The 27,361-nt window shown below is 36.6% G+C and overlaps 1 protein-coding gene across 3 annotated transcripts in view; it reads left to right on the plus strand.

Annotated features, from left to right (window-relative positions):
- Positions 1-329: 329 nt before the first annotated feature.
- DENND4A (DENN domain containing 4A) overlaps positions 330-27,361 on the plus strand; it is a 42,441-nt gene continuing 15,409 nt past the window's right edge. For all 3 annotated transcript variants that reach the window (XM_086471669.1, XM_086471670.1, XM_009956681.2), the window contains exons 1-17: positions 330-655; positions 1,278-1,527; positions 3,108-3,177; positions 4,745-4,914; positions 5,604-5,845; positions 8,156-8,222; positions 11,655-11,713; positions 12,396-12,540; positions 13,120-13,295; positions 15,181-15,281; positions 17,333-17,551; positions 17,797-17,942; positions 22,773-22,906; positions 23,772-23,907; positions 24,505-24,711; positions 24,817-24,945; positions 25,222-25,366. In XM_086471669.1, the coding sequence (XP_086327795.1) occupies positions 348-655; positions 1,278-1,527; positions 3,108-3,177; positions 4,745-4,914; positions 5,604-5,845; positions 8,156-8,222; positions 11,655-11,713; positions 12,396-12,540; positions 13,120-13,295; positions 15,181-15,281; positions 17,333-17,551; positions 17,797-17,942; positions 22,773-22,906; positions 23,772-23,907; positions 24,505-24,711; positions 24,817-24,945; positions 25,222-25,366 (2,704 nt within the window). In that variant the 5' untranslated portion in view covers positions 330-347. The remainder of the gene's footprint in view (positions 656-1,277; positions 1,528-3,107; positions 3,178-4,744; positions 4,915-5,603; positions 5,846-8,155; positions 8,223-11,654; positions 11,714-12,395; positions 12,541-13,119; positions 13,296-15,180; positions 15,282-17,332; positions 17,552-17,796; positions 17,943-22,772; positions 22,907-23,771; positions 23,908-24,504; positions 24,712-24,816; positions 24,946-25,221; positions 25,367-27,361) is intronic.

Raw genomic sequence — 27,361 nt, forward strand, 5'->3', positions numbered from 1 at the left:
TTCCAAAACTTTGCTGTTACTGTTCCTGTTGGTTCAGCTACTCTAGCATGTAAGTTAACAAAAAGAGGCCACTTGAGTTTTCCATTCCAAGATTTAACAATGGACTCGCATGACTGTGGCTCAGAATTCCAAATTGGAAAGATTGTGATTACGAATGAAGTATGTTACATGATCTGAGGATGGATCTCTCTATTTAATTTGTATTCTTCTATTGTGTTTTCATTTATATTATTGTGAATTTTGTTTTTAAAAATAAACAATTTTATTACTTCTGATATCTTACAATTGCCTTTAAAAACGCTGATATGTATTTCTTTCTCAGCAGTTCCAACGTCTTGTAATGGAAGATGGAAGACAAAGGGGCTCGTGTTGCTGACTACTTTGTTGTCGCAGGATTAACAGATATTTCAAAACCACTAGAGGAAGAAATCCACTTCAACGATGCTTGCCATAAAATCGCTAAACCAAAAGAACCTATTACAGATGTAACAGTACTTAATAAATCTCTGGGGGAGGAAGTTCCTCAGGGATATAAATGCATAGATGTTACTCCCTCAGGACTGTCTGCAGATCTCAACAATGGCAGTCTTGTAGGACCACAAATATACCTTTGTTATCGCCGGGGAAGGGACAAGCCCCCACTTACTGATTTGGGGTGAGTGAATTTTCTGTTCAGATAGGGTGTTTTGGCAGTTTTATTGACTAATGAGCAAATAAAGCAGGTTTATTGCAATACTATACTTTTTTAAATATAAGAAACTCTAAAAAGGAAGATATTTGTTGACTTGAGCATACAGTAACCCAGTAGGAAAACTGCATGCTGCGTGGATTTTAATGACAACTGCAGTCCTTTGCATCTTGGGATTTTCAAAGCCATTTGTAATTTTCAATTTTTATATTTGGGTTGAGATAAGATGCTGAACCTGTTTAGTGCAGATTGGAAAGAGGTGAGTTGTGTGATGTTCTTAGGATCAGGCAATGAATCTGTAGTAGAGTTGAAAATTACACTATTTTGCAGTAAACAAAACACTTAAAAGCAATTATATGTGGGGAAAACTAGTACAGTTTCATCATGAAGCTTGTCTGTTAAAATGCAGTTTGGTATAATGTGACCTGAACTTGTCAGTAAAAACGTTCCAGTCAGAGACGGGACAAGAGCTGCTGTTAAATTAGTACTCTTCAGGTATAATTCTTAGTATAATATTAGTATTCAAAGCATTTAAAAAATGAAAATAAATTATGTGCCTTCTGACTTTTGTTCATCCCATTTTAACTAGGGTTTTATATGATGGGAAAGAAAGAGTAAAGCAAGGTTGTGAAATAATACAGACTACCCCGTATGGTCGGCCTGCTAATATTAGTGGCAGTGCCTCATCCCAACGAGTGTACATCACTTACCGAAGAGCGTCCGAAAACATGACGCAGAACACGTTGGCAGTTACGGATATATGTATAATCATACCAAGTAAAGGAGAGACCCCTCCACATACCTTCTGCAAAGTTGACAAGAACCTTAATAATAGTATGGTAAGATTCAAAATCTGAATTTTGAACACTTGATATTCAATCATGTGATGTTTGTGGAGTGTTTGTGACTGTTCTCAGAGTACCTGGTGAAGAATTTTGGTAAGCACTCTCCAAAGATAAATCAAATCTTGGAAGAGTTGGAAGATTTTGTTTCTAGTGTTCCTGCTTGGAACAAAGTCTTTTTGAAAGTCTTGGAGCAAAAAGTCTTTTTAGTGCTAACTTGGAAATGTTGAATTCAGCAGCTTTGGATTGGTCCTTAAGAACCTGTTGTGTCACCATGTGGGTAACTGGAGGTTTTACACGTGTGGCTGTTTCTGACAGTGATTTTACTATTGTGATGGGAATTCTGTGCCTCACAACTGGCTTCTGTTTTATTTTTGAAATCTCCCACTACCTGCAATGCTATTTTATAAATTTCGCTCTCTTCAGTGTTTGGCAAATTTTTTCTCTGAAGAAAGTTGCATGTGAGTGATGTTGGATGTTGTTGACTCAAAGTCTGTTTAAATGGTTAATATGGTTCCAAAGCTAGAGCTGCTGAAATACCCAGGGGTCACAGCACTTTGTTTTGCAGAACTTAATATTTAAGTGTCCCCTGGTTGAATCTGCAGCCCTATATGCTGGCTCTGGTAGGGTCCTCAAAAGTGAGGATGCTGACCACATATGTGAGTAGTATCATGCAAAAAGAAATAGTGGAAATTGATCTGTACTTGTTCTTAAATAAATGCCTGTAGACATTAATAAATGGATTTTTCAGTTCTACCAACCCCTGTGTTGGCTAGGTTATGGGAGTCCTGTCTTATGGAAATTGTTATATCTTTCCCATCTATAAAAGCCTTGTGTGCCCTAAAAGGGTGCTGGTCTTTTCCATTCTGTGGCTTTCCACATTCTTTATCCTCATGTCCAGAAATTGAGAACTTCAAAAATATTTAAAAACATTAACAATGCCAGAAAGGAAATTGTTTAGAAGCTGCAAACACTGCGATGTTATCCTGCAGTATTTCACAGGCTGTGAAATCACAGATGGAATAAGGAGTCAGGCTTAAAGAGTAGCGTGATTGAAATAAAAATGCAGGCACAAAAGAAAATTGTTAAGTATTAAAATAATACACAAATGTGGTTGGTAACAGGGACATTGCATGCTGGGTATATATACGTATGTGTGTGTCTGTCTGTCTGTCTACACACTTAAGCCAAAGTTTAACAAAATGGAGAAAGGTTTAAATGTTTATATGGATGACAATTGTACTTAAAATTCTGTACTTGTGTTAACACATGTTTTGGAGAAGAATGTAGAGATGTTACGCTTCCATCTATAAACCAATTCTGTTTTAGAGCTCAGGCTGATGCCTGCCATGAATTGGTTAGCTCAGAGCTAACACTATACTTTTCCTTTGGTTATATGTTTGTGGCCATTGTCAGAAAGGACAGTGTAGCATGCCTAAAATTCCTTTGTCTTATGTTTCTGTGTGTAGATTATGGCTCTTTGTAAACAAGGAAGAGGAGATTTTCCTCCACGCCTTTCTATTACGTCCTGTTGTTACACTTCATCATGTAACCCAATAATTTCTTTTGTTTTACAGTGGGGCTCAGCAGTATATTTATGTTATAAAAAGTCTGTGGCAAAAACCAACACCATATCATATAAAGCTGGTACGTAACTACTATTTAGCTTTTTTATCTTGCAATTCAGGATGTACAGGCTTATTTGTAGTGTAATAAATTTTTTAATCGAAGAATTATTTGGCAATGACACTGTCTTGGCATTATCCAAAAAGGAATCTTTTGCTGAAGAATTCTTCTGAAATAATGTCCTAAAAATAAGCTTTAGAATTGTCATGACCTTTTTGTTTTAAAATTTGCTTTTAATTGGAAGCTCCATTGTGTTTTGGTAGGTTTCTACAAACCTGTGTCTCCCACCTCTGTTTTTGTTGCTGATAACTGTCTTTTAAGGATGTGTGTGTATATATACAGAAGAAGATACTGCGAAAATTGTTTGATGCATTTTCATGATCGCTTTAAGAAGTGTTTTTAAGAATACTGCAGGCTTCCACGCTGCCCTGAGTATCAGTGACATTGAGCTCTTAAAGTACCTTTGGATTGTGTATCATCTTTATTTTGTTGTTTTGAAATGTGTTGGGTTTTCTTTTTTTTTTTTAAACCCCTGATTTTGTTTCAAGTCATGAGCATGATTCAGACTAAGCTTTAATTCATTCATATCCCTTTAAGATGCTGCTCTCTGTAAACAGCAGTAGTTTAGGACTAACTAAAAGGTGGACAATAAATTTGTGAGTAAATAGAAGTTTTAAAAGATCCACATCTGGTAGTAGCTTGCACAAAACTTTGCTGGTGGGGGGTAGGAGTGGAAACCACTGCCCTTCTTTATTACCAGTTTTTATTGCTTGTTAATATTTCACTGTGTATTGAAAAGAATTTGTGGTGCTTGCGTTCTCTAATGCAGAGGAATCCTAAGTCCCTTCATGCAGTACTCATCCTCAGTTTGGAGTCCCCTGGGTTGGCAGTAAGAAAGGCTAGATCATGGAATCAGATTGCTACAGCAGTAGGGTGTAACTGAGGACCTATATGTTAAGAGCTTCAGCTTCAGAACTTCATGTTATACAGCTGTGTTTAAAATTAAGTGTAAACTCATTAATCTGATAGCAGATTAGCTGAGTGCTCGGCTGAGATGGACCAGCATAATTAGTTTGTTTGATTCTATTGATATAAAAAAATTATCGATCTAATTTCTAACGTATTATCAGATTTTTCAGTGAACTTCTGTTGGCAAGAATGAATTGCTTTCATAATTGAAAACATCAGTCTTATTTCTCAGTTACTCAGGTTGCCATTTCTTGAACTACATTTTAAATCTTTACTCGTGAACGTGACCTGTTCTAATAATAGCTGAGATGCACACAACCTGCAAACAGAAAAAAGATAAATCAGTTACAAATAGTTCCTGGGGTGGTTAGTAGGACTTCAGGCCAGTGTTTTAGCCAGGTGATTTCTCCTTAGGCCCTGGAAGCGTGCTGCCGCTTTCCAGCTGTTGCTATGCCTGATTATTTACAACTTTCTTTACCTATTCTCTGAAGTTAGTGTATGCTCATGTGTGATTTCTTTTTTTTTTTTTTTTCCTGGGCATTTTTTTATAGAATGAGCTATTAAAAATACGCTTCTGCTATTCCTTACATAACTGCCTCTTCACAAATTGCCTTTATAGGTTTAATATGCAGATATCCTGAAGCAGATTATGAATCATTCCCATTACCAGAATCTGTGCCTCTCTTTTGTCTGCCTATGGGTGCAACGATTGAATGTTGGCCATCTAACAGCAAATACCCTCTCCCAGTTTTTTCCACGTTTGTACTAACTGGAGCTTCTGCAGAAAAGGTATTTTGAAAGCTTAAAAAAAAAAAATCATTGCTAATAATTTGAGTTAAAAAATTTGGTTGTTTATCTGTTCAAGATGATGGTAATGCATATTTTCGTAGACAAACTTGAATCTGTTCTTTTGGGCTTAATTGAAAGACTGCTTTAAAGAGTGCCTTGCTTGACTGTTGATCATAGAAACCTGTACTCTTTTGCTTTCCAATCATGTTAGCCTTTGAAACCAGAGCGCTGTAAAAATTCTGACTGCATATGCATGCAAGTATGCTATTTTTATTGCAAACATGGAAACAACCTTGCATGTATATACTTGTTTTAAAAAGTATATTGGATGTGAGAGGAATACTGCTTTCAGTTGCTTATAAAGAATTCCTAAAATAGCTTGAAAGGCAATTGTAGGAGCAATTGACTGTAGTTGTACTCTGTATAATCGTTATTTTTCTCTCACTTAAATGGTTTCATAAATTACTCTTTCTCATATGACCTTAAGTGTTTTAAATAAATAATAAGAGAGTCTGGATTTTCACAGCCATAAGAATATTCTGGAATAGATTGCTTCGAAAGATGATGTATTAATGTAACTTTTCAAACAGTAACATAGACTTAATTTTCCTTGCTTGTTTGGGGTTTGTTAGATTGCTTTGAAGATTGAGGCAGATTTATTGACCTCAAATCAACTGTGTTGCTTGCAGGTATATGGTGCTGCTATTCAGTTTTATGAACTGTATCCTGAAGAGAATCTCACAGAGAAACAAAAATCTCAGCTGGGATTAGCAGCTGCTGTTGAGGGAAAGTCAGACACGTGCAGAACAGTTCAAACAAATAAATGCATCTGTCTGCTCTCTCACTGGCCTTTCTTTGATGCTTTCAAGAAGTTTCTTACCTTTCTGTATCGTTACTCCATTTCTGGTCCACATGTCCTACCCATTGAGAAGTAAGTAATTTAAAAAATTCGTAACAGTAATTTCCGTTGATGAGAGTTCTTTTTTTACTTCTAAGTTTCCTATAATATCCTTTTGACTTTAGTCATTAAACATTAAATATAATGGTTACAGTAGATTAAACACTTTTTCTCTATTGATTAAACGTGATCTTTACCTACTTCCTTAAAAAGCCTAGATTTTTACTTGTGATTTTAAGTGCCTGCAAAGGTATCTCTGAAAGCTTTTTTAAACTAGCTTTGCACCCTTTAGCATAGTGATTAGGAGGAGCAAGATTATAAATCCTTTCTTAATGTTGCACACATTAAGTTAGGAGAATGAAATGTGTAGTTTTGCATTTTTTTCAAATGCCTATTTGTTGTGTAATGAGAAGTAATAAAGCAGATTGAATTTTTTGCACTAGTAATCCTCCTTTATTTGTGATAAATAAACTCAATTTCCTTCTTACGTAAAGGATTTGGCATTTTAAAATGCGGAGGAAATCCTTACATCTAAGAAGTGGTTGATATCTGTAATTGCTATGTAATACCGTTTAGCACTTCTAGGCTGACGTAACTTTCTAATGCATCAGATTTCAAATGCAGTATTTTTTTTATTTTATTACACATCAGTCTCTTTTTCTGATTGAACTTCATTATTAACTTTCATGAGACTTTGACTTGGTGGATTAATCATTTTTTGTGATTGTTTATTCACTTCATTATTCTACTTTGTATCTACTAGACTTGTTTTGAAATTCTGAGGATGTAAACTTCGAATAATGAAAAGATTTAAGTTTTTTTTTTTTTAAACTGATAACTGTTTTTTTGGTTTTGAGTTTTGGGAACAAATAAAATGAGAAGTAAATATAATAAATGTTTTATTAATTTTGATTTTTACCGATTTCTTTGCTTATTCTGATTTCTCTGGCTTGTAAACTGACTGGTCAATTTACTGTGGGTAATTTAAATATAGCTACACTGTCTTGCATTAAGTAAATACAGCATCTAGCCTAGTTCTTTCGTATGTTTGAATGATGATGAAGGTTGTCTGTGCCACACGTGTATTTGAACACTTTCAGTCAGTCCTGCTTCTGCAAGCAGCAGGCCTTTCCCTTGATGTTTGCTGTATGTTCCGTATTTCTGCCACTGTCTTCATACACTGGTAACAAGGACCAAGCCCCAGTCCGCTGGCAGCCTGCTTCCTTCCCAGTTCTCGACTGCCCCGCGGCTGCGCAGAGGCTGATGCTGACACGAGGGAGGTCAGCTGAGGAGTGGCGAAGAGGAGGCACGAGGCTGCTTCTGGTTAATGCCAGTTACGTGGCTGTAGAACTGCAACAAAAAGTTAAGCCTGGCACAAGTACACAAAATTAAAAACACAATCAAAATGGGGTTTTTTGCATACATCTAATGGCCTAATATGCAGCTACGTTGAAATATACGTATGAATCCATAGCTTTGAACCAGAAACATGTAAAATGAGTCCTCTACATAAATCAATGCTTATTTGTGGGTTTGTCCGAATTTCTTCAAAATTTGATTGGTTGTCTGTGCCATAATAGTGGTAAGAGTTGCAGAAATCACAGTAAACTACGTGCTGTAGCGTGCAGTTTATGATGAATTACCTGTTTCTTCCTGAGTTTCTGCTGATTGCATGTAGTTCCTTTTAGCGTCAGTGTGTGTTATGTAGAACTCTTGTAGAACTTTTGTAAGTTTAATCAGTTCATAAAACTAAGAACTTACTCAGATTTAAAAAACCTTTTTCTGTGTTTATAGTAAATGGAAAAACCTTTAATGCTCTTTTAATCGGAAATCTAGCATAACATTTTTGTATTTGGAAGTGAAGAAAATGGTTGTGAACAAAATGGATGAACTTAATGGCTGTCCTTGATACTCAGCTGTGAATATTTTTTTTGCAAATAACCGGTGCTAGTCTCTGAGGTATAGTGCTATTTCGAGCCAGTCTCAGAAGCATGATTTTGAAGCGGTATTGTGATACTCAAACAGCAGTAATTCTACTTCACAATTTTATTTTTTTTTTTAAAAAAAAAAAAAAGTCCTTGTAATTTTTCAATCTCACTAGCCAAACGTGTAGTCTGAAAGATAATCCAGTCTGCCATTTTGGTTGTCACTGGTAGAAAAGTAGGTTTTGAAAGTCAGAGTAACCCTGTAGGGTTTGGGTGCTGGGTTTTTTTGCTGTCTCTCTTCTAAATAAGTATGTGCCATTTTTATATAATAATTTCTCTTACTGGCAATAATTTTGTCTTGAGGTAAAGCAGTTTAAGCTTATAATTTCTACTAAATCCTTATTTTTCTTTCCTTTAGACATATTTCCCATTTTATGCATAAAGTTCCTTTTCCATCTCCTCAGAGGCCAAGAATTCTAGTTCAGGTGAGTATAAATTTCTTCTTAATAGCTATGTCTTAAGTGAAGACAAAACAGCTGTTGAACAGGTTAGTAAATGGAAAATGTGATTTTTACATTCCTTTTTTTTTTGTTCAGGACTTTTTTCCTAAATTCATACACTTGATGTTCACAGGTTTCTCACTGTTCTGCTTCCAGTTCAGTTAAGGACTTTAATGAGATATTACAAGAAACTGTTTAGTGAGCTTAGAACTTAATTTTTTTTTTTTCCAGAGTTTATGGAAATTAATGAAAAACGACTCAAAGTCAGCATCTAGTTTGACTTTTGTGATAGCTTTTGAACTGTTTTGTTCTTGCTACTGTATGAAGGCTGAGTGTTAAATAAATACATTAAAATTAAAACCAGATGTGAAGCGTATATTCGTGATTACCTGTTTTCCCAAAGGGCTTCATGCTGTCCTTCATGTAACATAGCTCTTACTGAAACCTGCAAGAGCCATGCACATTCAACAGAGGCAAACTTTATCAAATACGACCCTTTTCTGTCCTACCTGCAAGACCTAGTGTATTTTACTGTGAGTGAAATGGTATAATTGCCAGAATTAGGTTACCTGTTATTTGAAATTTCACCCATGTCACTGTTGGTAGGAGAGAGGAAATCCCTGTCTCAAAGACTTCTTAAGAGAAATGTTATTAAACATTCGCGTTTTTTTTTCCTCTTAAAAGGCAAAATGGGTAGAGACATGTTAAAATTTTATTGCTGAGAAGCAACAGCTCTATTCCAGTTGTAGTTATTCTATCAATCCTGTAGTTCTGAACAAATTTTGTTACAAAATGCTGTTACTCTCTGTTACTACTTGTATGAAATAAAATGTGGAGAGCCCTCTGCAGTTTTCAGTCTTAATGTAGTAGCCCATATGCTAGTGAAGTCTTTCAGAGTAAATACAATCTTGGATTGTGTCTTTATAGAATGTATTGAATAGTAAAGATCCTCCTTAGTGTACCTGGATATTCTAAAGTAGTGACATCTGTTACTGAAAAGAGGTTGGAGAACAATTATACTGCAACTATATCTGACACTTCTGTCACTTCTATTAGGATTTTAAAGTTCAGTTCAAAACCCGGTGTTTTTTACATGTTGTGGTTGTTTGGGTTTTTTTTTTTATTCACACTCAAAAATATTTGCTAGGGAACACTAAATACACATTTACAGAGAACTATAAGTGAGTTTAGAGAAAAACATTACATTTTTTTAGTCTGAATTTTTCGGGAACTTTGTGAAAGTACCCATGGGTGTATATCTCGGAACAAAGTCTGAGGACCTAGATGGAAGTGGTGTGAAATTATGTCTGTTCTACCTTACTTTCAAAGTGCTGTATGCGTCAAGTTAGTGCAACTTTAGTAGCTGATAGTACAGCTGGAGAGCACGCTGCTTTTGAAGTGGGCAGTGGTAGCTGAGGCCTACAGATAAGTACTTCCTTCCAGCTGCTTTCAGGGACTTCTGAGTTGTGTTTGATACTGCACTGAATACAGTCACAGGTGATTGTATCTAAGATGTCTTCCCCAAAATAGCGTGGGAAAGGCCTGTATTCTTGAAAATTACAAGCTTTTAGGATTCTATTTCAGTGAAGAAATAGTGATTTCTCTCTGAAGCTTGTTAATTTAAAACATGGTAGTCTTTTGCTAAATAATATGGCAAATCCTTCTGGATATCTGTTGCTGTAGAATGTCTTGCAAGTGCCTGTATGCTTTCTGAAAATGAGACCTGATGCACTTTAGTAACTGCATGTGTGCCAGTCTGGATGTATAACCCATTCTTAAATCATTCTTGGCATCTGTTACAAGTGAGAGAGAACAGGGCATGTGTCTGACTTTTAAGTTTCAAAGAAATTATAGCATTAGTAAAACATTGAGGAATATTCCTGATTGCCAGTTTCCGGCTGCTATTGTTGATAGGTCGTTTCTGATCTGAAATCTGCTCGAGTCCATTCTCCATGTCCTACATCCCCTTATTACACAGATGTGCCGGTTCTAACCGTTTGTTCACAACCTGCAGACTTCAAGAGCACATCGAGTAACATGTTTCTCCCTCTGAAGAATGGGAGCAGTAAGTGCTCCTTCTGCCTAAGGGACACATGCGCCTTGAATAGATGCTTGTTGTTGTTTGTCTGCTTTTGCTGGAACACAAAGGCCATAGGACATTAGGCTGATGCTTCCTTTCTGAAGGTAGTTTATGAAGGTCACCTCAGGCTGAAAAAAATGAGGTCTCTGAATTCTTCCACTGAAGAAATTAATGGTGGTGGTTGTCACAAGGTGACTTGAAGACAAATCGAGCCTGTAGAGTGGTGTGACCATCCTCGTTTGTCCTTGAAGGTAAATGTAGCATCACCTTCAAAAGCTCTGTTAATGTGACATAGGCAAGGAAGTAGTACTGCATAGAATTGTGGATGTTGTACGTTTGGTGTGTCTGTCCAGGCACGGTGTTAGGTGACTTAGTGCCTCAGCATTTGTATTACTGAGTCATCAGATTTTCTGAACTTCTCTAGTCTCATCATCTGCAGTGGGGTGTAACGTGAAACATACTCAAAACTGAAATGTTACGAAAAGTTGTCTAAACTTGCAGCTTAGTTGTGCAAGTTACTGTGACTTACTGAATTACTGCTGCTACATGGATGTGTGCTTTTATACAATAGATAAAAAATGCATGGCCACTTGGCAGGGGGGATTAAGCTCACTGGTATCTTGTTACCTTGGATTTACTACGGCTGAAAAATCAGTTGAGCCTTCATAAATTGATTGTGTATCTGCATTCTTGTACTTATTTGAATCCTCCTGTTCATGCTGAATATATGAATGATTTCTCTTGATCTCATATCACTGTAAGAAAGAAATGTAAATTAATAAGATCTTTGTCTTGGATCTTCAACTAATGCAAATTTTAAAGATTCTATCAAAGCTGAGCTGATCTGTTTCTGCCAGCTGAGAGCCTAGTTCTCATGTCTTCGGAAGAAAATATTACTTTACATTACAATCTACCATCTCTCCCCTTCATGCATTTTATCCATCTCTTTCCCTCTCAATCCAAAAAGAGTCACCCCCCTGAAAGCTGTATATGAACTATGGGTCCTCACTTCCTTTAAAATACAGAAGGCTTGTTTTTTCAGCAGTTAATGTGTTCAATTTTTGCAATATTGGCTAGTTTAGATTCCTCTTTATCAATATGCAATATATTCAATTCTGTCCAAGAAAGGAAGATCATGCTTTGTCTGGTTTTTTCACTGAAAGATACTGGTGCATAGCTTTGCACATCACTTCTTACAGTGCTACACAACTGGGATATATAAAGTTCAGCTTTGTTTAAATTTTATTTTTAGGTGTTCCTTGTAACAGTTGTGTAATTTCTAATAAGTATTTCTGAAGTTCAGAATAAAAAGAATGTCTTTTAAAATCTTTTTCCAGCTATCCCCACACGACAACCTGATTCTTAGCCAACCTGTGTCATCGCCCCTTCCATTGAGGCAAGTAGCAGTATCTTGTTTAATTGTGAAATGTATTTTGATTTACATTGCAGAAAAGATTTGGTACTTTGAGTCGTAATTGTGCAAATTAGCTTCCCTTGTCTGGTGCCTTTTGTAGCTAGTGTATCTGAAGTTCGTTTATGCGATTAGACTTGCACCCTGCCAACGGTACATACTTAATGAACAAATTTCAGATTCTTGTTTTTTCGAATAATTTAAGTGGCTCTTGAGGCAGAACAGAGATTGTTAGATCCCCTTTCTCTAGGACTTGGTACCTGGGCTCCCAAGATCATATAGCTTTGCAAGGTAATTGAAGGAGTTCTGTGACTGTCTTAACTTTTGTGTCTCTGTGCAGGAGAATGATTAAAGAAATGTATGTTGTCTCACTGTAAATTGCTTCTCAGAAAGACAGAAAGAAAAATCATTGTGCACGTGTCCTGAAAATAGTCTAGACTGATTGAAGGGGCTCAAGGAACCATGATTGCTGTTGGGAAGTAACCATTCTTCACTGAACAGTGAAGCGTACCAAGTAGCCAGCCTTGCAGTCTTCTTTAAAGGAAGGATTCGCAGATTGAAGTTTATAAAATCCTACTCTAATGCCTTGTTTTCTGTTTTGTTATTGAACATTTCTTTGATTTTACGTTCCCTTGTAACTCACCAGCTTGTTTATGTTCTGTAACAGTGGCGGCAGCTTTTCTACACTACTTCAGAATTTAGGACCTGAAAATGCAGTAACTCTACTTGTATTTGCTGTGACGGAACATAAAATTCTCATCCATTCATTGCGACCTTCTGTCCTTACTAGTGTGACAGAGGCACTAGTGTCTGTAAGTAACGTTCTTTTGATCATACACCTCTAGGGAAAAACGAACGAGTTTTAGATAAAATCTAAAATCAGTAGTAGGGCTGTTAGGCTTAAAGGTTACTTAAAAATAGGAATAAAAATAAAGATCATTAGAGAGAAAAATTCGTGTTCTAATAGTATCCTATGAAGACAGAAGAGAAGGAGTTACTGTTGTTGGTTCTTTGTGTGTAAATGCTGTAAATAAGCATGGGTTTGGTCGTCACAAGGCACTAATAGGAGTTCCTGATATTCTCAAATAGCACTGTATTCTCTTGCAGAATTTTAAATGCACATTATTTTCCTGCCTGTCTTCACTAAGCATTGTTTTGCTACCTCTGCTGTGTCCAGTCTATTATACTGAAGAGCTTTTTTCCTACAAATTAAACAAATTGAATTTAGATAAATGAGTGCATTTTTTATTTAATAATCTGCGTCTAGATTTTCAGTAATAATTGTCTGCCACGTTAAACAATTTTGAAGTGGCAGTTAGTGGTTTATGCTTGCATAGACTATAGTATTACACATGTTTAACCTATGTTTTTGTCTCTGCATGTTTTCAAAGATGATATTTCCCTTCCACTGGCCTTGCCCATACATTCCTCTCTGTCCCTTGGCACTGGCAGATGTGTTGAGTGCACCATGCCCATTCATAGTGGGAATTGATTCAAGATACTTTGATCTCTATGACCCTCCACCAGACGTTAGCTGTGTTGACCTAGATACCAATACAATTTCTCAGTAAGTATTTATTAACAGGTTTTCTTCCATTATTTTTTTTTTTATTTTTGTTTTCAACAAAAAACTAGCTTTTGGGAAAAACTTTCGGGGGTTGGTTTGTTTTAAACCTCTGAACTTTCTAATATATCATCCTTCTGGAAATGAACGTGCTAGAAATTATATCTCCTGTTCAGCACAGCAGAGTGGAGGTACAACCCTCATGGAACATTATTGCTTTTTATTCTGTTACATTAAAATCTCATTGGCACATTTCCTGGATTAACCCTATTGTGTCTCATGGTCCCTGGAGGAGAATAGTCTTTTTCATTTTTCATGATTGGCTTTCTGAGCATTGAGGAAATTCTAGTGTCTTCACACGAGCATCTGCTTGAAAATTCGAACAATGAAATCATGCTCCATACCAGTATGAAGTACAGGAACTTCATGTTGAGAATTAGAGCTGTGAATTTTCATGGGTGAGAGAGTCTTAATTAACAGTTAGAATCAGGACATCATTAACAAACCGAAATAACAGTATTGTAATGTGTCTCCTTCAGAACTGTGTAGAATACTGTGTTTTTCTGTAATACTGATTGTCTAGTATCTAAAATACTAGCAAGAGACAGCAATGCACTGGTAAAAGCACTGGGAAACTATTGTTATGATATTAAAAATGAAGAATTATTTATTTCCTTCTGATGAAGTGATGCAAAAATAGAAGAGGGTAAGACTTCTGATTCAAGATTCTGAAACACACAAAATTAAACAAACTTGTATTTCAGAATTAAACTTTTATTTCAGTACAATGTTTAATATACTCAGTATATGCTTAGTATCTAACTTCTGAAAGTCTTTGGTCAGTGTTCTCTTGTATTATCCTCCTGTTGGTAGCAGTCTTTCAGCATTACTGTGTCTATCTAAAAACTTTTTTCTTTCTAAATTTTCTTATTTGTGCATTTATTTTTGCTTCAGTAGTTGTATGGGGATTTAGAGAAGGTTGCTTATTAAGTATTTGTAAATAGAAATTTTTGTTAAGGATTTATGCTGGTACCAAGTTTGTGTAGCAATTCTGCTCTGAAGTTTTTAGGAACTAGTTCAAACTAGGCTGTGATAACTTCGGTTTTGATTGTGTTACTTTTTGGTTGGGGAACATGTTTGTGCATTTCTTCTGGTATTTGTCTAAGTAGCTACATATCGATTAATGAAAAATAATTTATTTCCAATTATTTCTGTTTTCATTCTACTTTTAGCTGATTTTTGTAATGCATTGTCTTAAAACAAATTAATTCTGTTTCGTTGTATAGAAAAAAGTGTCAAACAAATGCTTTTATGATTTTTGCAACGTTGTGACCAATGGGGTCTTGAGTCTTGCTGGTGCTCTCTGTTGATAGAGAATGTTGTAATTTTTTTTCGTTGTGATAATGGTACAGTTACATCCAAATCTATATGCGCTAAACACAAAGCAGTTATCGTATGAAATTATTCCAGGTTATTACGAGCACTCTAGTCATTATCTCCATCCTAGTTTAAGTAATTACAGCTCAGAACATAGCATGTGTGGTGGTTGCTTGTGCAATGGTAGGTGCTTAATACTATTAATTCACCTTTCATAAGTTCTAAGTGGATTGATTTCAGTGCTAAAGGCTGTGGCTGCATAATCGTCATCCTGAAATACAGGGCGTTGGTTAGATGGCTGTGATCAAATAGCCATATAATAAATAAATAATTTTAAAAAGACTTTGTTCATTAGTTTTTAATCCTTCTCAGTCCTGTTTTAATGGAGCAAATTGTATATGTTCTCCCATTTCTCCCAGAGGATAGAAAAATCCTCTGAATACAGTCCTATATACACATGTATTCCAGTGTATACTCACTCGTACCTTTTTTTTTTTTTTTTCCCCCCCAGGACTGGAGATAAGAAGGCTATTGCATGGAAGATCTTACCAAAGAAACCTTGTAAAAATCTGATGAACACTTTAAGTAATTTATATCAGCAACTGGCAGAATGTGAGTGGGAAAGTACATAGTAAGGTTTACATTGGATATAGTGTGCTGCATTAACAGATATATTTATATATATATCTATATATATATATAACTAATTAAATATGTTCTTAAGTCACCTGCTAAACAAAGCATAATGTTTTTATACGGAATGGGAAAATCTGTGCTTTAAGTGGAGAGATTAGATCCCATGTGGGGGCTTTTGAGGTAGAGGAGACTTCCACATATGTATAAGGTGGTGCTCAATAGATATCACTTTATACTGATGTTATCCTGTACTGATGTACCAAAAAAATGCAGAGCTTTTATGAGAAGGGAATAGTAAAGCAAAGAGTAGGCCAGGACCTAATGAAGACCTTCGCTTTGTCTTCAGAGCCTGCTCAAGTCTGCTGATGTCTTGACAATTGAGATGACTGACAGTCAAACTGATAGTACTTTACCTAAAACTTTAAGATGGAAATAACAAATGTTTTATAAACAATTGGGGTTTTAAATGTGTAGCACAATTACTGGATGTTTCTGAAACAAACGGTTATTGATAGGATCCTCAAATACTGCAGAGCAAGTTGTATTGAACACTGATGTGAGAAAGCAGAAAAATGGATAGGGGTGATGTTAGTGAAATTCTTTAATCAGCCAGGCCAGCTGATTCGGTGCTTCGGTGTCATAGCTAATAGGCTTTGTGAAGTGGGAAGGGAGTCCATCGGCCCTCTGGCACTACCTGTCTGCTTAGGAGATGTTTTCCGTGGACATTGAAGGAGCCTTGAGGAGCGGTAATGCAATTGTAAAATCAAGTTGCTGTGGCAGAGACAAGAAGTGGTTGAGGCACAAATCCCAGTATGAAAAGGATGGGGTTGATCAGCACTGCATGTTTGAGAAGTACACACCTGGAAAGCATATTGCATGAGATCTTTTAATTGTCCCCTGGGTTTAGGGCACTCATTTTTTATTTAAAGGCCGTTTACACCTTCTTGGCCGTGGGGGTCACTAGAATTCAATTGTGTCCCAATTAGAATGTACAGAAACAGAATTTTATTGGTCTGTGCTACACAAAAAATATGTTTAGCTGACAGGTGATAAAAATTGTCTGTTGCTTCAAAACTTTGGTATATTTTACTGTGAGGATTTCTTTAGAAAAGCTTTTCAAACCTTATGTTCTCTGTAAAAATAGTGGTACTGATCTTTAAGCAATGTACTTTATAATAAGGATCTAACATGTTACCAGTATAAGGCTGGCTATAATTATGTTATGTGGAAAGAGTATTGAAACAATCCTTTCACTTTGAGACATTATTAGAATGTTTCCATACTTTGTGTGTGTAGCAGTGAAGTTTTAGCTAGAGTTCTGATGGCTTTAAAATGGTGATACATACTTTAAGAACAGGGATTTCGCTAGATCTTTTAAACAAATGCCTGCTTTCTCTCTGTGTCATTGTTTTGCATTTTGTTGTGTTTTGATGGCTCTACTCTGCCTCTGAGTGGTGTTTTTCTATGTATATAGGTACTTAATATGTATAGTCTGCTTTTTGGGAACACTTTGAAATGAAAGGCACTGGAAAAAAAAAAAAACAAAAACAAAACCAAAAAACAAAACCACACAAACACCACCACCACCGCCCCCCAAACAACAACAAATTAAAAAAACAACCCCCCCAAAACCCAAACAAGAGTAAAACACACATCCCGTCTATGTGTTTGTCCCTAAAATATGCTGCTTTTTTAATCAGCTCGTGTATAAATTTTCACATTTTTATAAATGGTTTTCTTTGGGTTTCTTTTAAGCTCAGTCCGTACTGGTTCTCTCTGTTGCTGTAGTAACTAATGTGCTGAAAAGGTAAATGCGTCTTGCTTTTGGTATTTTCCAGAGATACGCAAGTTGTATAAGGTCAAGCTGAATCCGTTGTCGCATGTCATGATTGAATTTGATCACATATTTTAATCTGTTCCAAACTTAATGGAGCTCAGTGATCAGTGAGTCTAGTGGGATAGAAAGAAATGTTTTTACCAGTATTGGAAAAAAATACGTGAAACGTTATAATGTTTTTTGTTCATAGTGCAACAGAGACCAAGAGAAGATGCATTAATGGAGTTAGCAATGAATGACTACGATTTTAACTCTGGGAAGAAGTTGCATCTGTTAGATTTGGAGATCCAGGAAGCATTCCTGTGTTTCATGGCCTCAATACTAAAAGGTTACAGGTCTTATCTCCGGCCGATAACAGAGGCTCCCTCTGAAACAGCCACAGATGCGAGTTCTCTCTTTGAACTACAAGGTGAAGAGTCATAAACTTGTTTTATGTATATTAATGTCTTGTTTTTATTCTTTAAATAAGAGAGAATCTAAAATATTTGCACTGTTAGTGTTGTGAATGATGGTAGAAGTGTAAGTGCAGAAAAAATGACGTAGTAGTGGCGAAGATTACAGGAAGGTTATTGCTCGCTACTAGAATGTGTGCTGACTTTGGTGAGGGCTTTTTTGGTTTAGGTATTCTTACATGCTTCTGATTTCATTTTATAGGTTTCCTCAAAAGTAGAGATCGTTCCCACCAGAAGTTCTACACACTAATGACCAAAACTCAAATGTTTATTCGCTTCATTGAAGAGTGTTCTTTTGTCAGTGATAAGGACGCCAGCCTTGCATTTTTTGATGACTGCGTAGATAAAGTAAGCATGTCTTCATATGCGTGAGGTTTTTCACTTCTGTTGCTTACGTTGTCGGATATACTACAAGCAGAATATATTTGAAGTGCAGGTTTATTTCTCTTCTTTTTCCTTTTACTTCCTATTTTTTAGTCACTGGAGCCTTCAGTTTTCCTTTTTTATTGGTCTTTGTTTCTTTTTTTGCTTCCAATTCTTGAAAACATAAGAACAAATTAGAAGTGCTCATTTTCAGATGTGTGTAAGCTTCTGAAATAATGACCTATAGTAAGAAGTGTAATATTCCAACTGTAAAGTAGCAACTCTGAGCTTCTTTATCAGATAATTATATTCTTTAGATAAAACTAGAAACACTTTTATAGATTGTGTAATACTTCATTTCATACTGGAAGGCGGTTGATGAGCAGCACACTAAAAGATATAAGGCAGTGTCACTTTTTTTAGTCATTATAAATAGAAGGTTGCTTGACCTTTTTTTAAGCAATGTGCTGGCCAGTTCTTTCTAATAGTCATTCTCAAGTTACTCTTAGAGAGTTTTTAGAAGAGTTGTACTAGAACTAAATAATTAAAACAAGTCTTTATCAATTCTCCTTTCATTCATACTGCTGTCACTTCCTTAGCCCAATTCAAAACCAGCTTGCTGATGTAAGTATTTTAAACACAGTGCTTGTGTTGATACTCTTCTCTTGGATAAGGGTATTTTCTAGTGACCTTGTTATCAAATATTGATGGATACGAAATGTATGGTTTCTTTAAGTAAGCAAGATTTATTACGGTGTGTCACATATAGCTTTGTGTAAGCTGACGTGTTTTGTGGGTTCTGTTGCTCTGCCATCATGTTTGTGTTGCAGTAAAGGAATACCTTGCTAGCTGTTGCTATGCTATGCTCTCGTTTGTAGTGAAAAGGAAAGGCAATTGTAAAGGATTATGTGACAGGGAGTGTAAAAGTGCAACGTGATAACAATTGATGTTTTTCTTGAAACAAGCTTGGAAACTTCTGCTGGAGTGGAGCTCACAGAGTGTTGGATTTCCTAGTTCAAAGTAGATTTCTTTTTTGGTCAGGTTTTTAAAAATCCTAAGATATTTATAAGAGAGGTCCACGTTGGTATAGTGTTAAGCACTGTGAAGAACTAATATTTAAAAAAGTACAGGTATATTAGCTTTTGAAAATACATTGTCTTTCCAGAGAGGGTCTACAAAAGTGTTTTGAGGCGGCTTGAAATTTTTTTCACATCAGTTTTTGTTCTCAGAAGAACTGAAACCCACAATCTTATATCCCTGTTTGCTTCTGTTGTAACATGAAAGAAATTTTTATGAATAATACAAGAAATTCCGTACCTACTTGTCATCTTGCTGGCTACCTGTAACACTCTATTCTGGGACACAGATGTTTAATGCACAGTTGTCTGGGATTTCCTGTAAAGTAGGTCACCTGCTGTTTGTTTCGCAGGAATTAATACTGAAGACTGTGAAAACTGCTATTGACAGTTTGTATTTATGGCTATTTCTGGTATGAAAGTGCAGAAGAGCTAAAAGGAGTTGTTTTGAAAACAAATCTGAGAGCAGTTAAGCTTGAGAGAAATACAAAAGCATGATCTAATGGTATTTAATGTGCTTTATAGCTTTTGCTAGTCTCAGTGTTTTATTAGTAGTAGTTCTCAGAAGTATGCTTCACAGCATGAGTTGCAGGATTTGTGGGTTGTAAATTGATTGAATTACCAACATTTCTGTAATGTTCACCCAACTATCCTATAGCTCAGTTAAAAAGCCTTCAACACATAGCGCTTGCTTTGCTGTATGCCAGTCAGTGGTTAAAAACAGGAGTTCTCGTGGACGGGGATATACACACCCCAGTGACTAACCACTACTGGGGAGTACTTGGTTAGTTATCTGACTAATGTTAAATAGGGTTCTTGTTCAGAGTGTGGTAACTAGTAAGTGTCAAATTCTCTGTTATATTTCATTTTATAGAATGGTTTCTGAGGGTACTGAAGTTAATGCACTAGCTAAAGTTATCTTGCCCGTGAACTCACAGTTCTTCTGAAAAAGTAATACTTAGGTTGGTGATGCCACTGTGAGACTGCACAGATTCTGTGGAGCTGTTGGAGCTTTCACCTTCTCCAAAAGGTTAAGGAGCCACTTGTGCAGCTGAAGCACAGACTCATCTGTTCTAATGCCAGTTACTTTGCTAGCTGATGCCGTGGGCAGCTTCTTTCTGCTGTAAAAAATGCTCATGACCGTGCCATGAGAATAAATTTTACAGAAAACACTTGTACTTCTCCAACTTCTGTTTCTGTCAGTAAGGATTTAATATGGTTTTATTAATGGGACAGCTACTTCTATGCCAGTGATAATTGTGGGGAAACTGAGGCACTGGAATTGCTATGCCTTTAGGATTTGCTATGGCTTTAGAATTGGTTGTGAAACTGTTTTCACTGACATGAGGGAAGGGGTTCCTATGTAGGATTCTTTTGAACAATGATATATTTGCCTGATCTCTTTCCTCCTTCTTGATTTCTCTTCTTTCCCATGCTGTGCTTCACAGTAACATACCAAGTCAAAATACTGAAGTACACTGAGGACTTCTGTACGAACCAGAGCTTTAGCCAGGATGCTCTTTGACCAGATACTAATTTGAATTATTCCAATAAAGGGAATATTTATTTATATATTAATGTCTTTCACTGGGTGAACCAGTACCTGAAAGGGTATCGGGTCACCCTTTGTCCCGCTCTGGCAGGGGGCTTGGACTAGATGATCTCTCGAGGTCCTGTCCAACCCCTAACATTCTGTGATTCTGTGGAAGAGTTATGTCATGGGTTGAAAGATGATACAACACTTTCTTAAGGGTAGTTACAGGCCACTGGATTGAGAAAAATTTTATGTACTGTGAAATTACTATAATACTGTGAAATTAGTTATCTATAAAATACAATCTAAGCCTTGCCTCAAATAATTCATAAAAATAGTTTAAGATGAAGAGTAATCTCTTCTACATGTTATCTTATCCTAGACAGCAGCAGCAGAGATTGTAATTGATTACCCGTTGTGTACTGGAAGATAGGGTGTGATTGTCTCAAGTTTTCATTATCCCAGGAATTCAAAAATTATCTCAAATCAATACATATTTAAGCTGCTGGCTTTAATTGTGTTTCACTGGTGAAACTTGTACCTGTGGAGTTTTTACATCCTTAAAAGTATTTAAATTGCCAAGGAAGGTTTCATTTATTTCTGCTTTTCAGGAGCCATATGTTCTTGCTACTTGGCTGATTCGGTTTGCTAATACTTTCCATCTGTCTCATGCAGTAAAACGTGTAATTAAGAGCACCTCTTTGTATGTTTATCAAATTTTAAATATTCAAGAGTTCTACTGAAACTACGTGATATATTTCTACCTCACTGGAGGGAGAGAACTGTCGAATATGCTGCTGCTTGTACATTATTTCTCTGTTGCTCAACTCCTAAGGCGTGAAGAACGTGCATCCTTGGGTTCCACAGGTTGCTTACTCATTTCTTTGAAATAATGTACCACTTGGCTGTAATTTGGTTGCCATTTAAACTATTTAAATAATGGCTATAAGTGTAAACTGTGACAGCGTTTGAGCTGAACTCTGGGACTGTCAATATGTGAGTAAAAAGCATGTTTTGTGCACTACGAAGTAAATAGTCTTTGGTAGTGCCAACCCTTTGAGATGGAGATGTGTCTCATCCCTCACGCAGAAGCGGGGCTTATGGGGTATTGGAGGAGAGACAGTTGGTGACAGAAGATCAGAGACAAAGCAATACTAATACCAGTACAATAATCAAGTAAAGGTGCTCAGATGAAATGTAATACAGGTTATATTTGCTCTGTTCCGAGTGGTTTCTGTAAGGCCAACAGTAGCAGTAGGAAGCCTGTAGTATTGCTAAAGGCTTGTCTGTTCTTTTTCTCAAAGGGAAACAGTCCATATCCCAATATCTTGTTTGGGGTGGCAGAGTTTTGCTTTGGGTCTTTATTTTTGTCCCAAGCAAGGATTTATGGTCAAATTGCCGGTCACAAACCTGAAAACAAAACAGCTGCAGCTGTCATTTATGCTCAATTATAGTAGTATTACAAGTTGCCTTTGTTAGCCATGAACTGAATTTCTGTCCTAGCTGTGAGAGGACAGGACCACCCAACATGTGCTGTATTTTCACATGTACAACTGTTGAGTTATTGGAAAGAGAAAAAAAATCATGAAGCTACCCTTCATCTCTCAGATTACTTTTTTTCCTAGAAAAACAAAGTTACTTCTATCCCCCTTTAATTTTAGTAAGGTCACATGTTTTTATTCCATTATCTCTTTGAATGCACGTATGTTTCTGCAATCTCTGCAAAGCAGCGTGACTTTAATGACTATGTAAGTGACTGAAATTGCTAAGTGGTGTTGTGTGTGGATTCTGGGTACATCAGACAGTTGGATAAAGGTGGTTGTTGTTTTCAGTGGTTAAAATAGAGGGAAAAAATAGCTTTTATTTTCGTATTTAAAAGTAAGTTTCAAGTTACTGCTGCAGTTGCAAACGGTTCCAGAAATGGTTGTATTCAGAAAGATTAACCTCTTTGTACAACTGCTTATAACATTTAACTGAAAACAGTCAATTCAGAGTATATCATTAAACATCAGTTATTGTGTTGGCGTAAAGTTTACAAAAACAATGCCACGCCTACTCTTCTCATTATAACTTTGCAAGGCATCCTTACTTTTAAGATGCAGTCCTTCGATGCTGATACACACTTTGCCCTGCTTGACTGTAGAGCTTTAGTGGCAGAAAATACAACACTACTAACTACTTTTCCTTTTAACATCACTTCTCCAGGTAGATATGGACAAAACTGCAGAAACACGACTTATAGAGCTGGATGAGTCATACAAGAGTGAGCATACAGTTTTCATAACACCACCCGAGATCCCTCATCTGCCAAATGGTGAAGAGCACCCTCTACAATACAGGTAACCTGGGGACACAATAGGATGCTAGCCAAAATCCTAAGAGCGGCCCTTGTGGTGTTTAGGTTCTAGGTTCTTGTGATAGCCACGAAGTACAGATTTTTTTCCTGTCCCTTTATGTTGCTCAAGTAAAAATGTGTATGTAAAATGCCTAACGTGCCAGCTCTTCTCAAGTTTTAATGATTTTGTCTGGGTGTACACACAGAAGCAATAATAGTTCGTAAAGCTGGCTGTGTGTTCGCATTACGTTGTGCTAGCTGTTGACACTTTTTAAGATTAAAATTGAAATTAGTGGACCCAGTCTGTTGGCCTGTTGCTACTACTGCTGCAGATGTTCTTTGGAAAGAGAAGAGTACATTTTAAAGAAGCACTGAAAACCAGTGTTACTGATTTAGTAATTATGTCAAATGAGTTTGTCTATTGGTTTCTTCATTAATTTTAAGAAACATTTTTAAATCTAATTTAATCTTTTAGATAGTTTAATATTGTTCATATTGATTTTCATAAACCTCTGTCATGTGATGCTCGCTAGGGACTAAGTCACACAGATTATTTTTTTTGTTAACTAGAATCAACACTAATGCATTTGACACATTAATTAAAGAAAATGCTATGAAAGCAAATGTATTTATCAATTTAAGTTGCTTACTCTGAAATAATAGGTTAAGAGACTCTTTGTGCAGGCTTATGAAATCATGCGGATGGATTAGGAAACCACTGTCAATGGTATCTTTAAGGATTTACTTTTGTGTTTCCTATTCATGGTGTAGCTTCTAGTGCAACTGTGTAATTGATTTCATTTGCTATTATGTGACGTGTCTACTTTGGAGCTGACTTGCAGCAGTTAAGTGACGCATTTCTTTTGCAGCTATAATGGATTTCCAGTATTAAAACTAGATTTGTTTGAGCGACCTGAAGGATTTCTCACAGCACCAAATCACAAACTGTCCTCAAAAGCCAGCAGTCCCAACAGCCCGTCGCCAATGTTCAGAAGAACTAAACAGGTACTTGCAGGGATTCCTGTAGCGTGAGGCGCTTTGGGAAGTGACAGTTTGCTGCCTTCATCTGGAGTCTGACTGTAACGACTGACCAGCAGGGGCTGCAGCCCAACTAACGGTTCTTCACTGATATGGTGACTGCAGGGCAGCCACACTCGTTGTTCTTGGGATGCTCCTTGCCTACACCCGATCGTACAGGGCCCCTGTACACATCTTGCCATTTACTGGCCTGTCCCTACACCTTCCACACTCTTCACGCTGTTCTCAGTAAGCGTTGGGCTTTCACATCCACTTTTTGATTTGCTTTTCATTATCCAGAGCTTTAAGAAGGGCTCTGACTTTTAAATGTTTCTTACAAAAAATGCAGACCAAAAGTTATAGACATGAATTTAAAGAAATGCAAGTTTTTAGGAGGGGAATATTGCACAGAAACTGTTTTTTGGTATCACTCACCCTGCTTTCATTTTCTTTCCCACTTTATTATGTTGTTCGTATTAATGTTGCAGTTTCTGTAGACATAATGATACATGTTCAGTTTTTAACATGAAGGTTTGTGGAATGTGTATGCGAATATACATAAATAATCTTTATGATTCGTTACAGGAAATTAAATCTGCACATAAAATTGCTAAGAAGTACTCATCCATACCACAGATGTGGTCCAGATGTTTGTTACGTCACTGCTATGGTCTTTGGTTTATCTGCCTTCCTGCGTATGTGAAAGTGTGCCATTCGAAAGTCAGGGCTCTGAGAACTGCATATGATGTGCTACAAAAAATGCATACAAAAAAAATAGATCCACCTGATGAGGTAAAATAACTCAACCCCAGAACTCCAGAAACAGCCCATGGGTTTTATGCAATGGAATATGTGTTGGACTATAGAAATCCAATACTAACTTGTGTGTGTTTTCAGGTATGCTACCGAGTGCTCATGCAACTGTGTGGGCAGTATGGTCAGCCTGTGCTAGCAGTGAGAGTGCTTTTTGAAATGCAGAAAGCTGGTGTTGACCCTAACGCCATTACTTATGGCTACTACAATAAGGTAAGTATTTTTGAAAGAGAAGGCGAGGAAAAATATACGCGCTTTTATCCAGGCAAATAGAAGCAAGCAAAATAAGGGAACAGTTCAGATGTAATTCTGTCATTTCTAGTAACTGGAAGAAGTACAAGACAGAATAATTGTGTTGTCTTCGGTTTTGCAGGTTTAGAAGTCTACTTTATAACTGCCAATGTAACCCAATTTGAAAATTAAGTTAATAATTTTGCACCCGACCGTTCCTTAAGATGGCTTTATTTCACTTTGATATTTCCAAAATAGGCTGTTTTGGAAAGTACCTGGCCTTCAAGCAATCGAGGTGGCTATTTCCTATGGATGAAAATACGAAATGTTGTTTTAGGAGTAGCACAGTTTAAAAAAGCATTGAAAAAGCTACCAGCAAGCACCTCTCATACAGCCATTCCTGGTAGAGTATTCACATCCTGTTCTTTTTTATTTTCATGCTGATAAGAAAACGATTTCAAAAAGCTTTCTGTGGTGAATTCAATGATAAAATGTTTTGGGGGTGGGGAAAAAAAGTTATTGCATAATTTTTAAAAAAACAGCTTTTTTTGTCTTTGAATCCAAAATAGTCTGCTCTTTATTTATTGTATTAGCTCTTCATGGAGACAAAATATCAACCTGAAATTGATGTGCCAGTTATCCTAGTTCATACAATAGCCTGTCTCATAACTGGCACAAACTTCTGTCCAGCCTTGCCTGTTTTTTTTTGTTTTCCCCCTTTTTTGATGTTAGTTAAGAGGTAACAAGAACTAGTCCTTGAGTTTCTATTACTGTTGCAGGTTCTGCATGCCAACCAAAACGATCATACCTATTTTTATCTAGAATACAAGTACAATATTTCAGGCTGTAAATTTTGCTTTTTCCAGTAAAGACTTGCATGATGTTCAAATGGCTATATTACCATGCTGGTGATTACCTGTAGTTTGTGGGTTTTGTAGGTACTACTCTCCACTGTATTTATAGCTTACTACTAGTAAAGCAAGATAGTACATTTTAAAGTCCCAGCAACATAGTTTAGTTGTAGTTGACCTTGGAAGACCTTTACAATATGAATGTATAAATGTATGAAGATCATCTGAATCCTCTTTCAAGGTCCCTTCCAACCAGGGCTGTTCTGTGATTCCAAAGATGTACAAATACATCTTTGGCCTAACAAACAGAATAGATATGATGGCATTACAGCTAGAGTATTCCTCCTAGACTCAGGATACGGCAGTCCTGTTCCTGGCTCTATCACTAGCCTTCTGGATGACCATGAACAAATTTACGTTATTTCTGCGTGTTCTTCATGAAGCTGACCTTCCTGATAACCCATCTGGGCAAAGTGCTATGTGCTCAGCAATGCTGGTCACAACTCAGACCATGTAAACTAAGGAAGTGTAATAAGTCCGTACGTAACTGTCGTTCGTGTAATTAATGGTATTTGCTTTTGACATCATCTGATTTTTCAAGATTTCTTTGCATGAAAGCACATCACTAGAATGCATGCTGACTTCTCAGGCAATCCCCAAAACTTTTCTGTGAATTCCAGAATATTTTGTTATCTTTACAATAGCAACAAGGTTTTTATCCTCTCGGTAGAGATTCCGTGCAGCATCTGTAGGGAAAAGAGGGGAAGAAGCTGACTTTCAGCCATGTTGTACCCTCTTGGTTCTGGACAGGTGCTTCCTGTTATCTCCTAAACTGCGTGGGAGTAAAGCCCCTCAGTGTGCTGTGGGACTGCTGGAGACTCCATGTTCACTTGGACAAAGGACATGGAATGCATGTGACTTGAAGTGCTAACTTAGTATTTACAATGAACAGAAACTTTATTTGCTTAGTTAATTTGTTTTACTTCGGTGCTAATGCTTTACAACAACCTGCCAGAGGAACAACCTTGTTAGTGTTAAGTAAATTGGGTTCTTGATGTCAGTCAGACTATAGGAGTTACACTTGGGGCAGTGTTTTGTCTTAAGAATGACCAGATAGTGGCTTGAATGTTTGCAGTGGGTTTTTTGGGTGGTGTTGGTTATTTTTATTTTAATCTCATTTTGCAAACAAACTCATGGTTGCTGCTGCATTGTTTAGATTTACTTTCTAGAGTAAAACTGTGAGGATTATGTGAGTGAACTCTGAGAAACATACTATGCTAAAATGAAACCACGTTTAGGTGCCTCTTAGAGTTCTTGAAAAGATGTGACATTGATCAAATAAACCAGGCAACAGAATCAAAGACCAGCAGTACTTTACTAAAGTATTTAAAAAGAAATGTTGCAAATTACCCTTTTAATTTCATCCTGTAGAGCATCACTTCAATGTTTATACTGTAAAAGTAAGCCAATCATTTTTCTTTCTTTTTTGTGGTAAAATATTCACTGTTAATTGGAATATATTTGATAAGAGGCCTTTGAATTACTGT

Source organism: Leptosomus discolor, chromosome 11, assembly GCF_034619465.1.
Source record: "Leptosomus discolor isolate bLepDis1 chromosome 11, bLepDis1.hap2, whole genome shotgun sequence".
Classification (NCBI taxonomy): domain Eukaryota; kingdom Metazoa; phylum Chordata; class Aves; order Leptosomiformes; family Leptosomidae; genus Leptosomus; species Leptosomus discolor.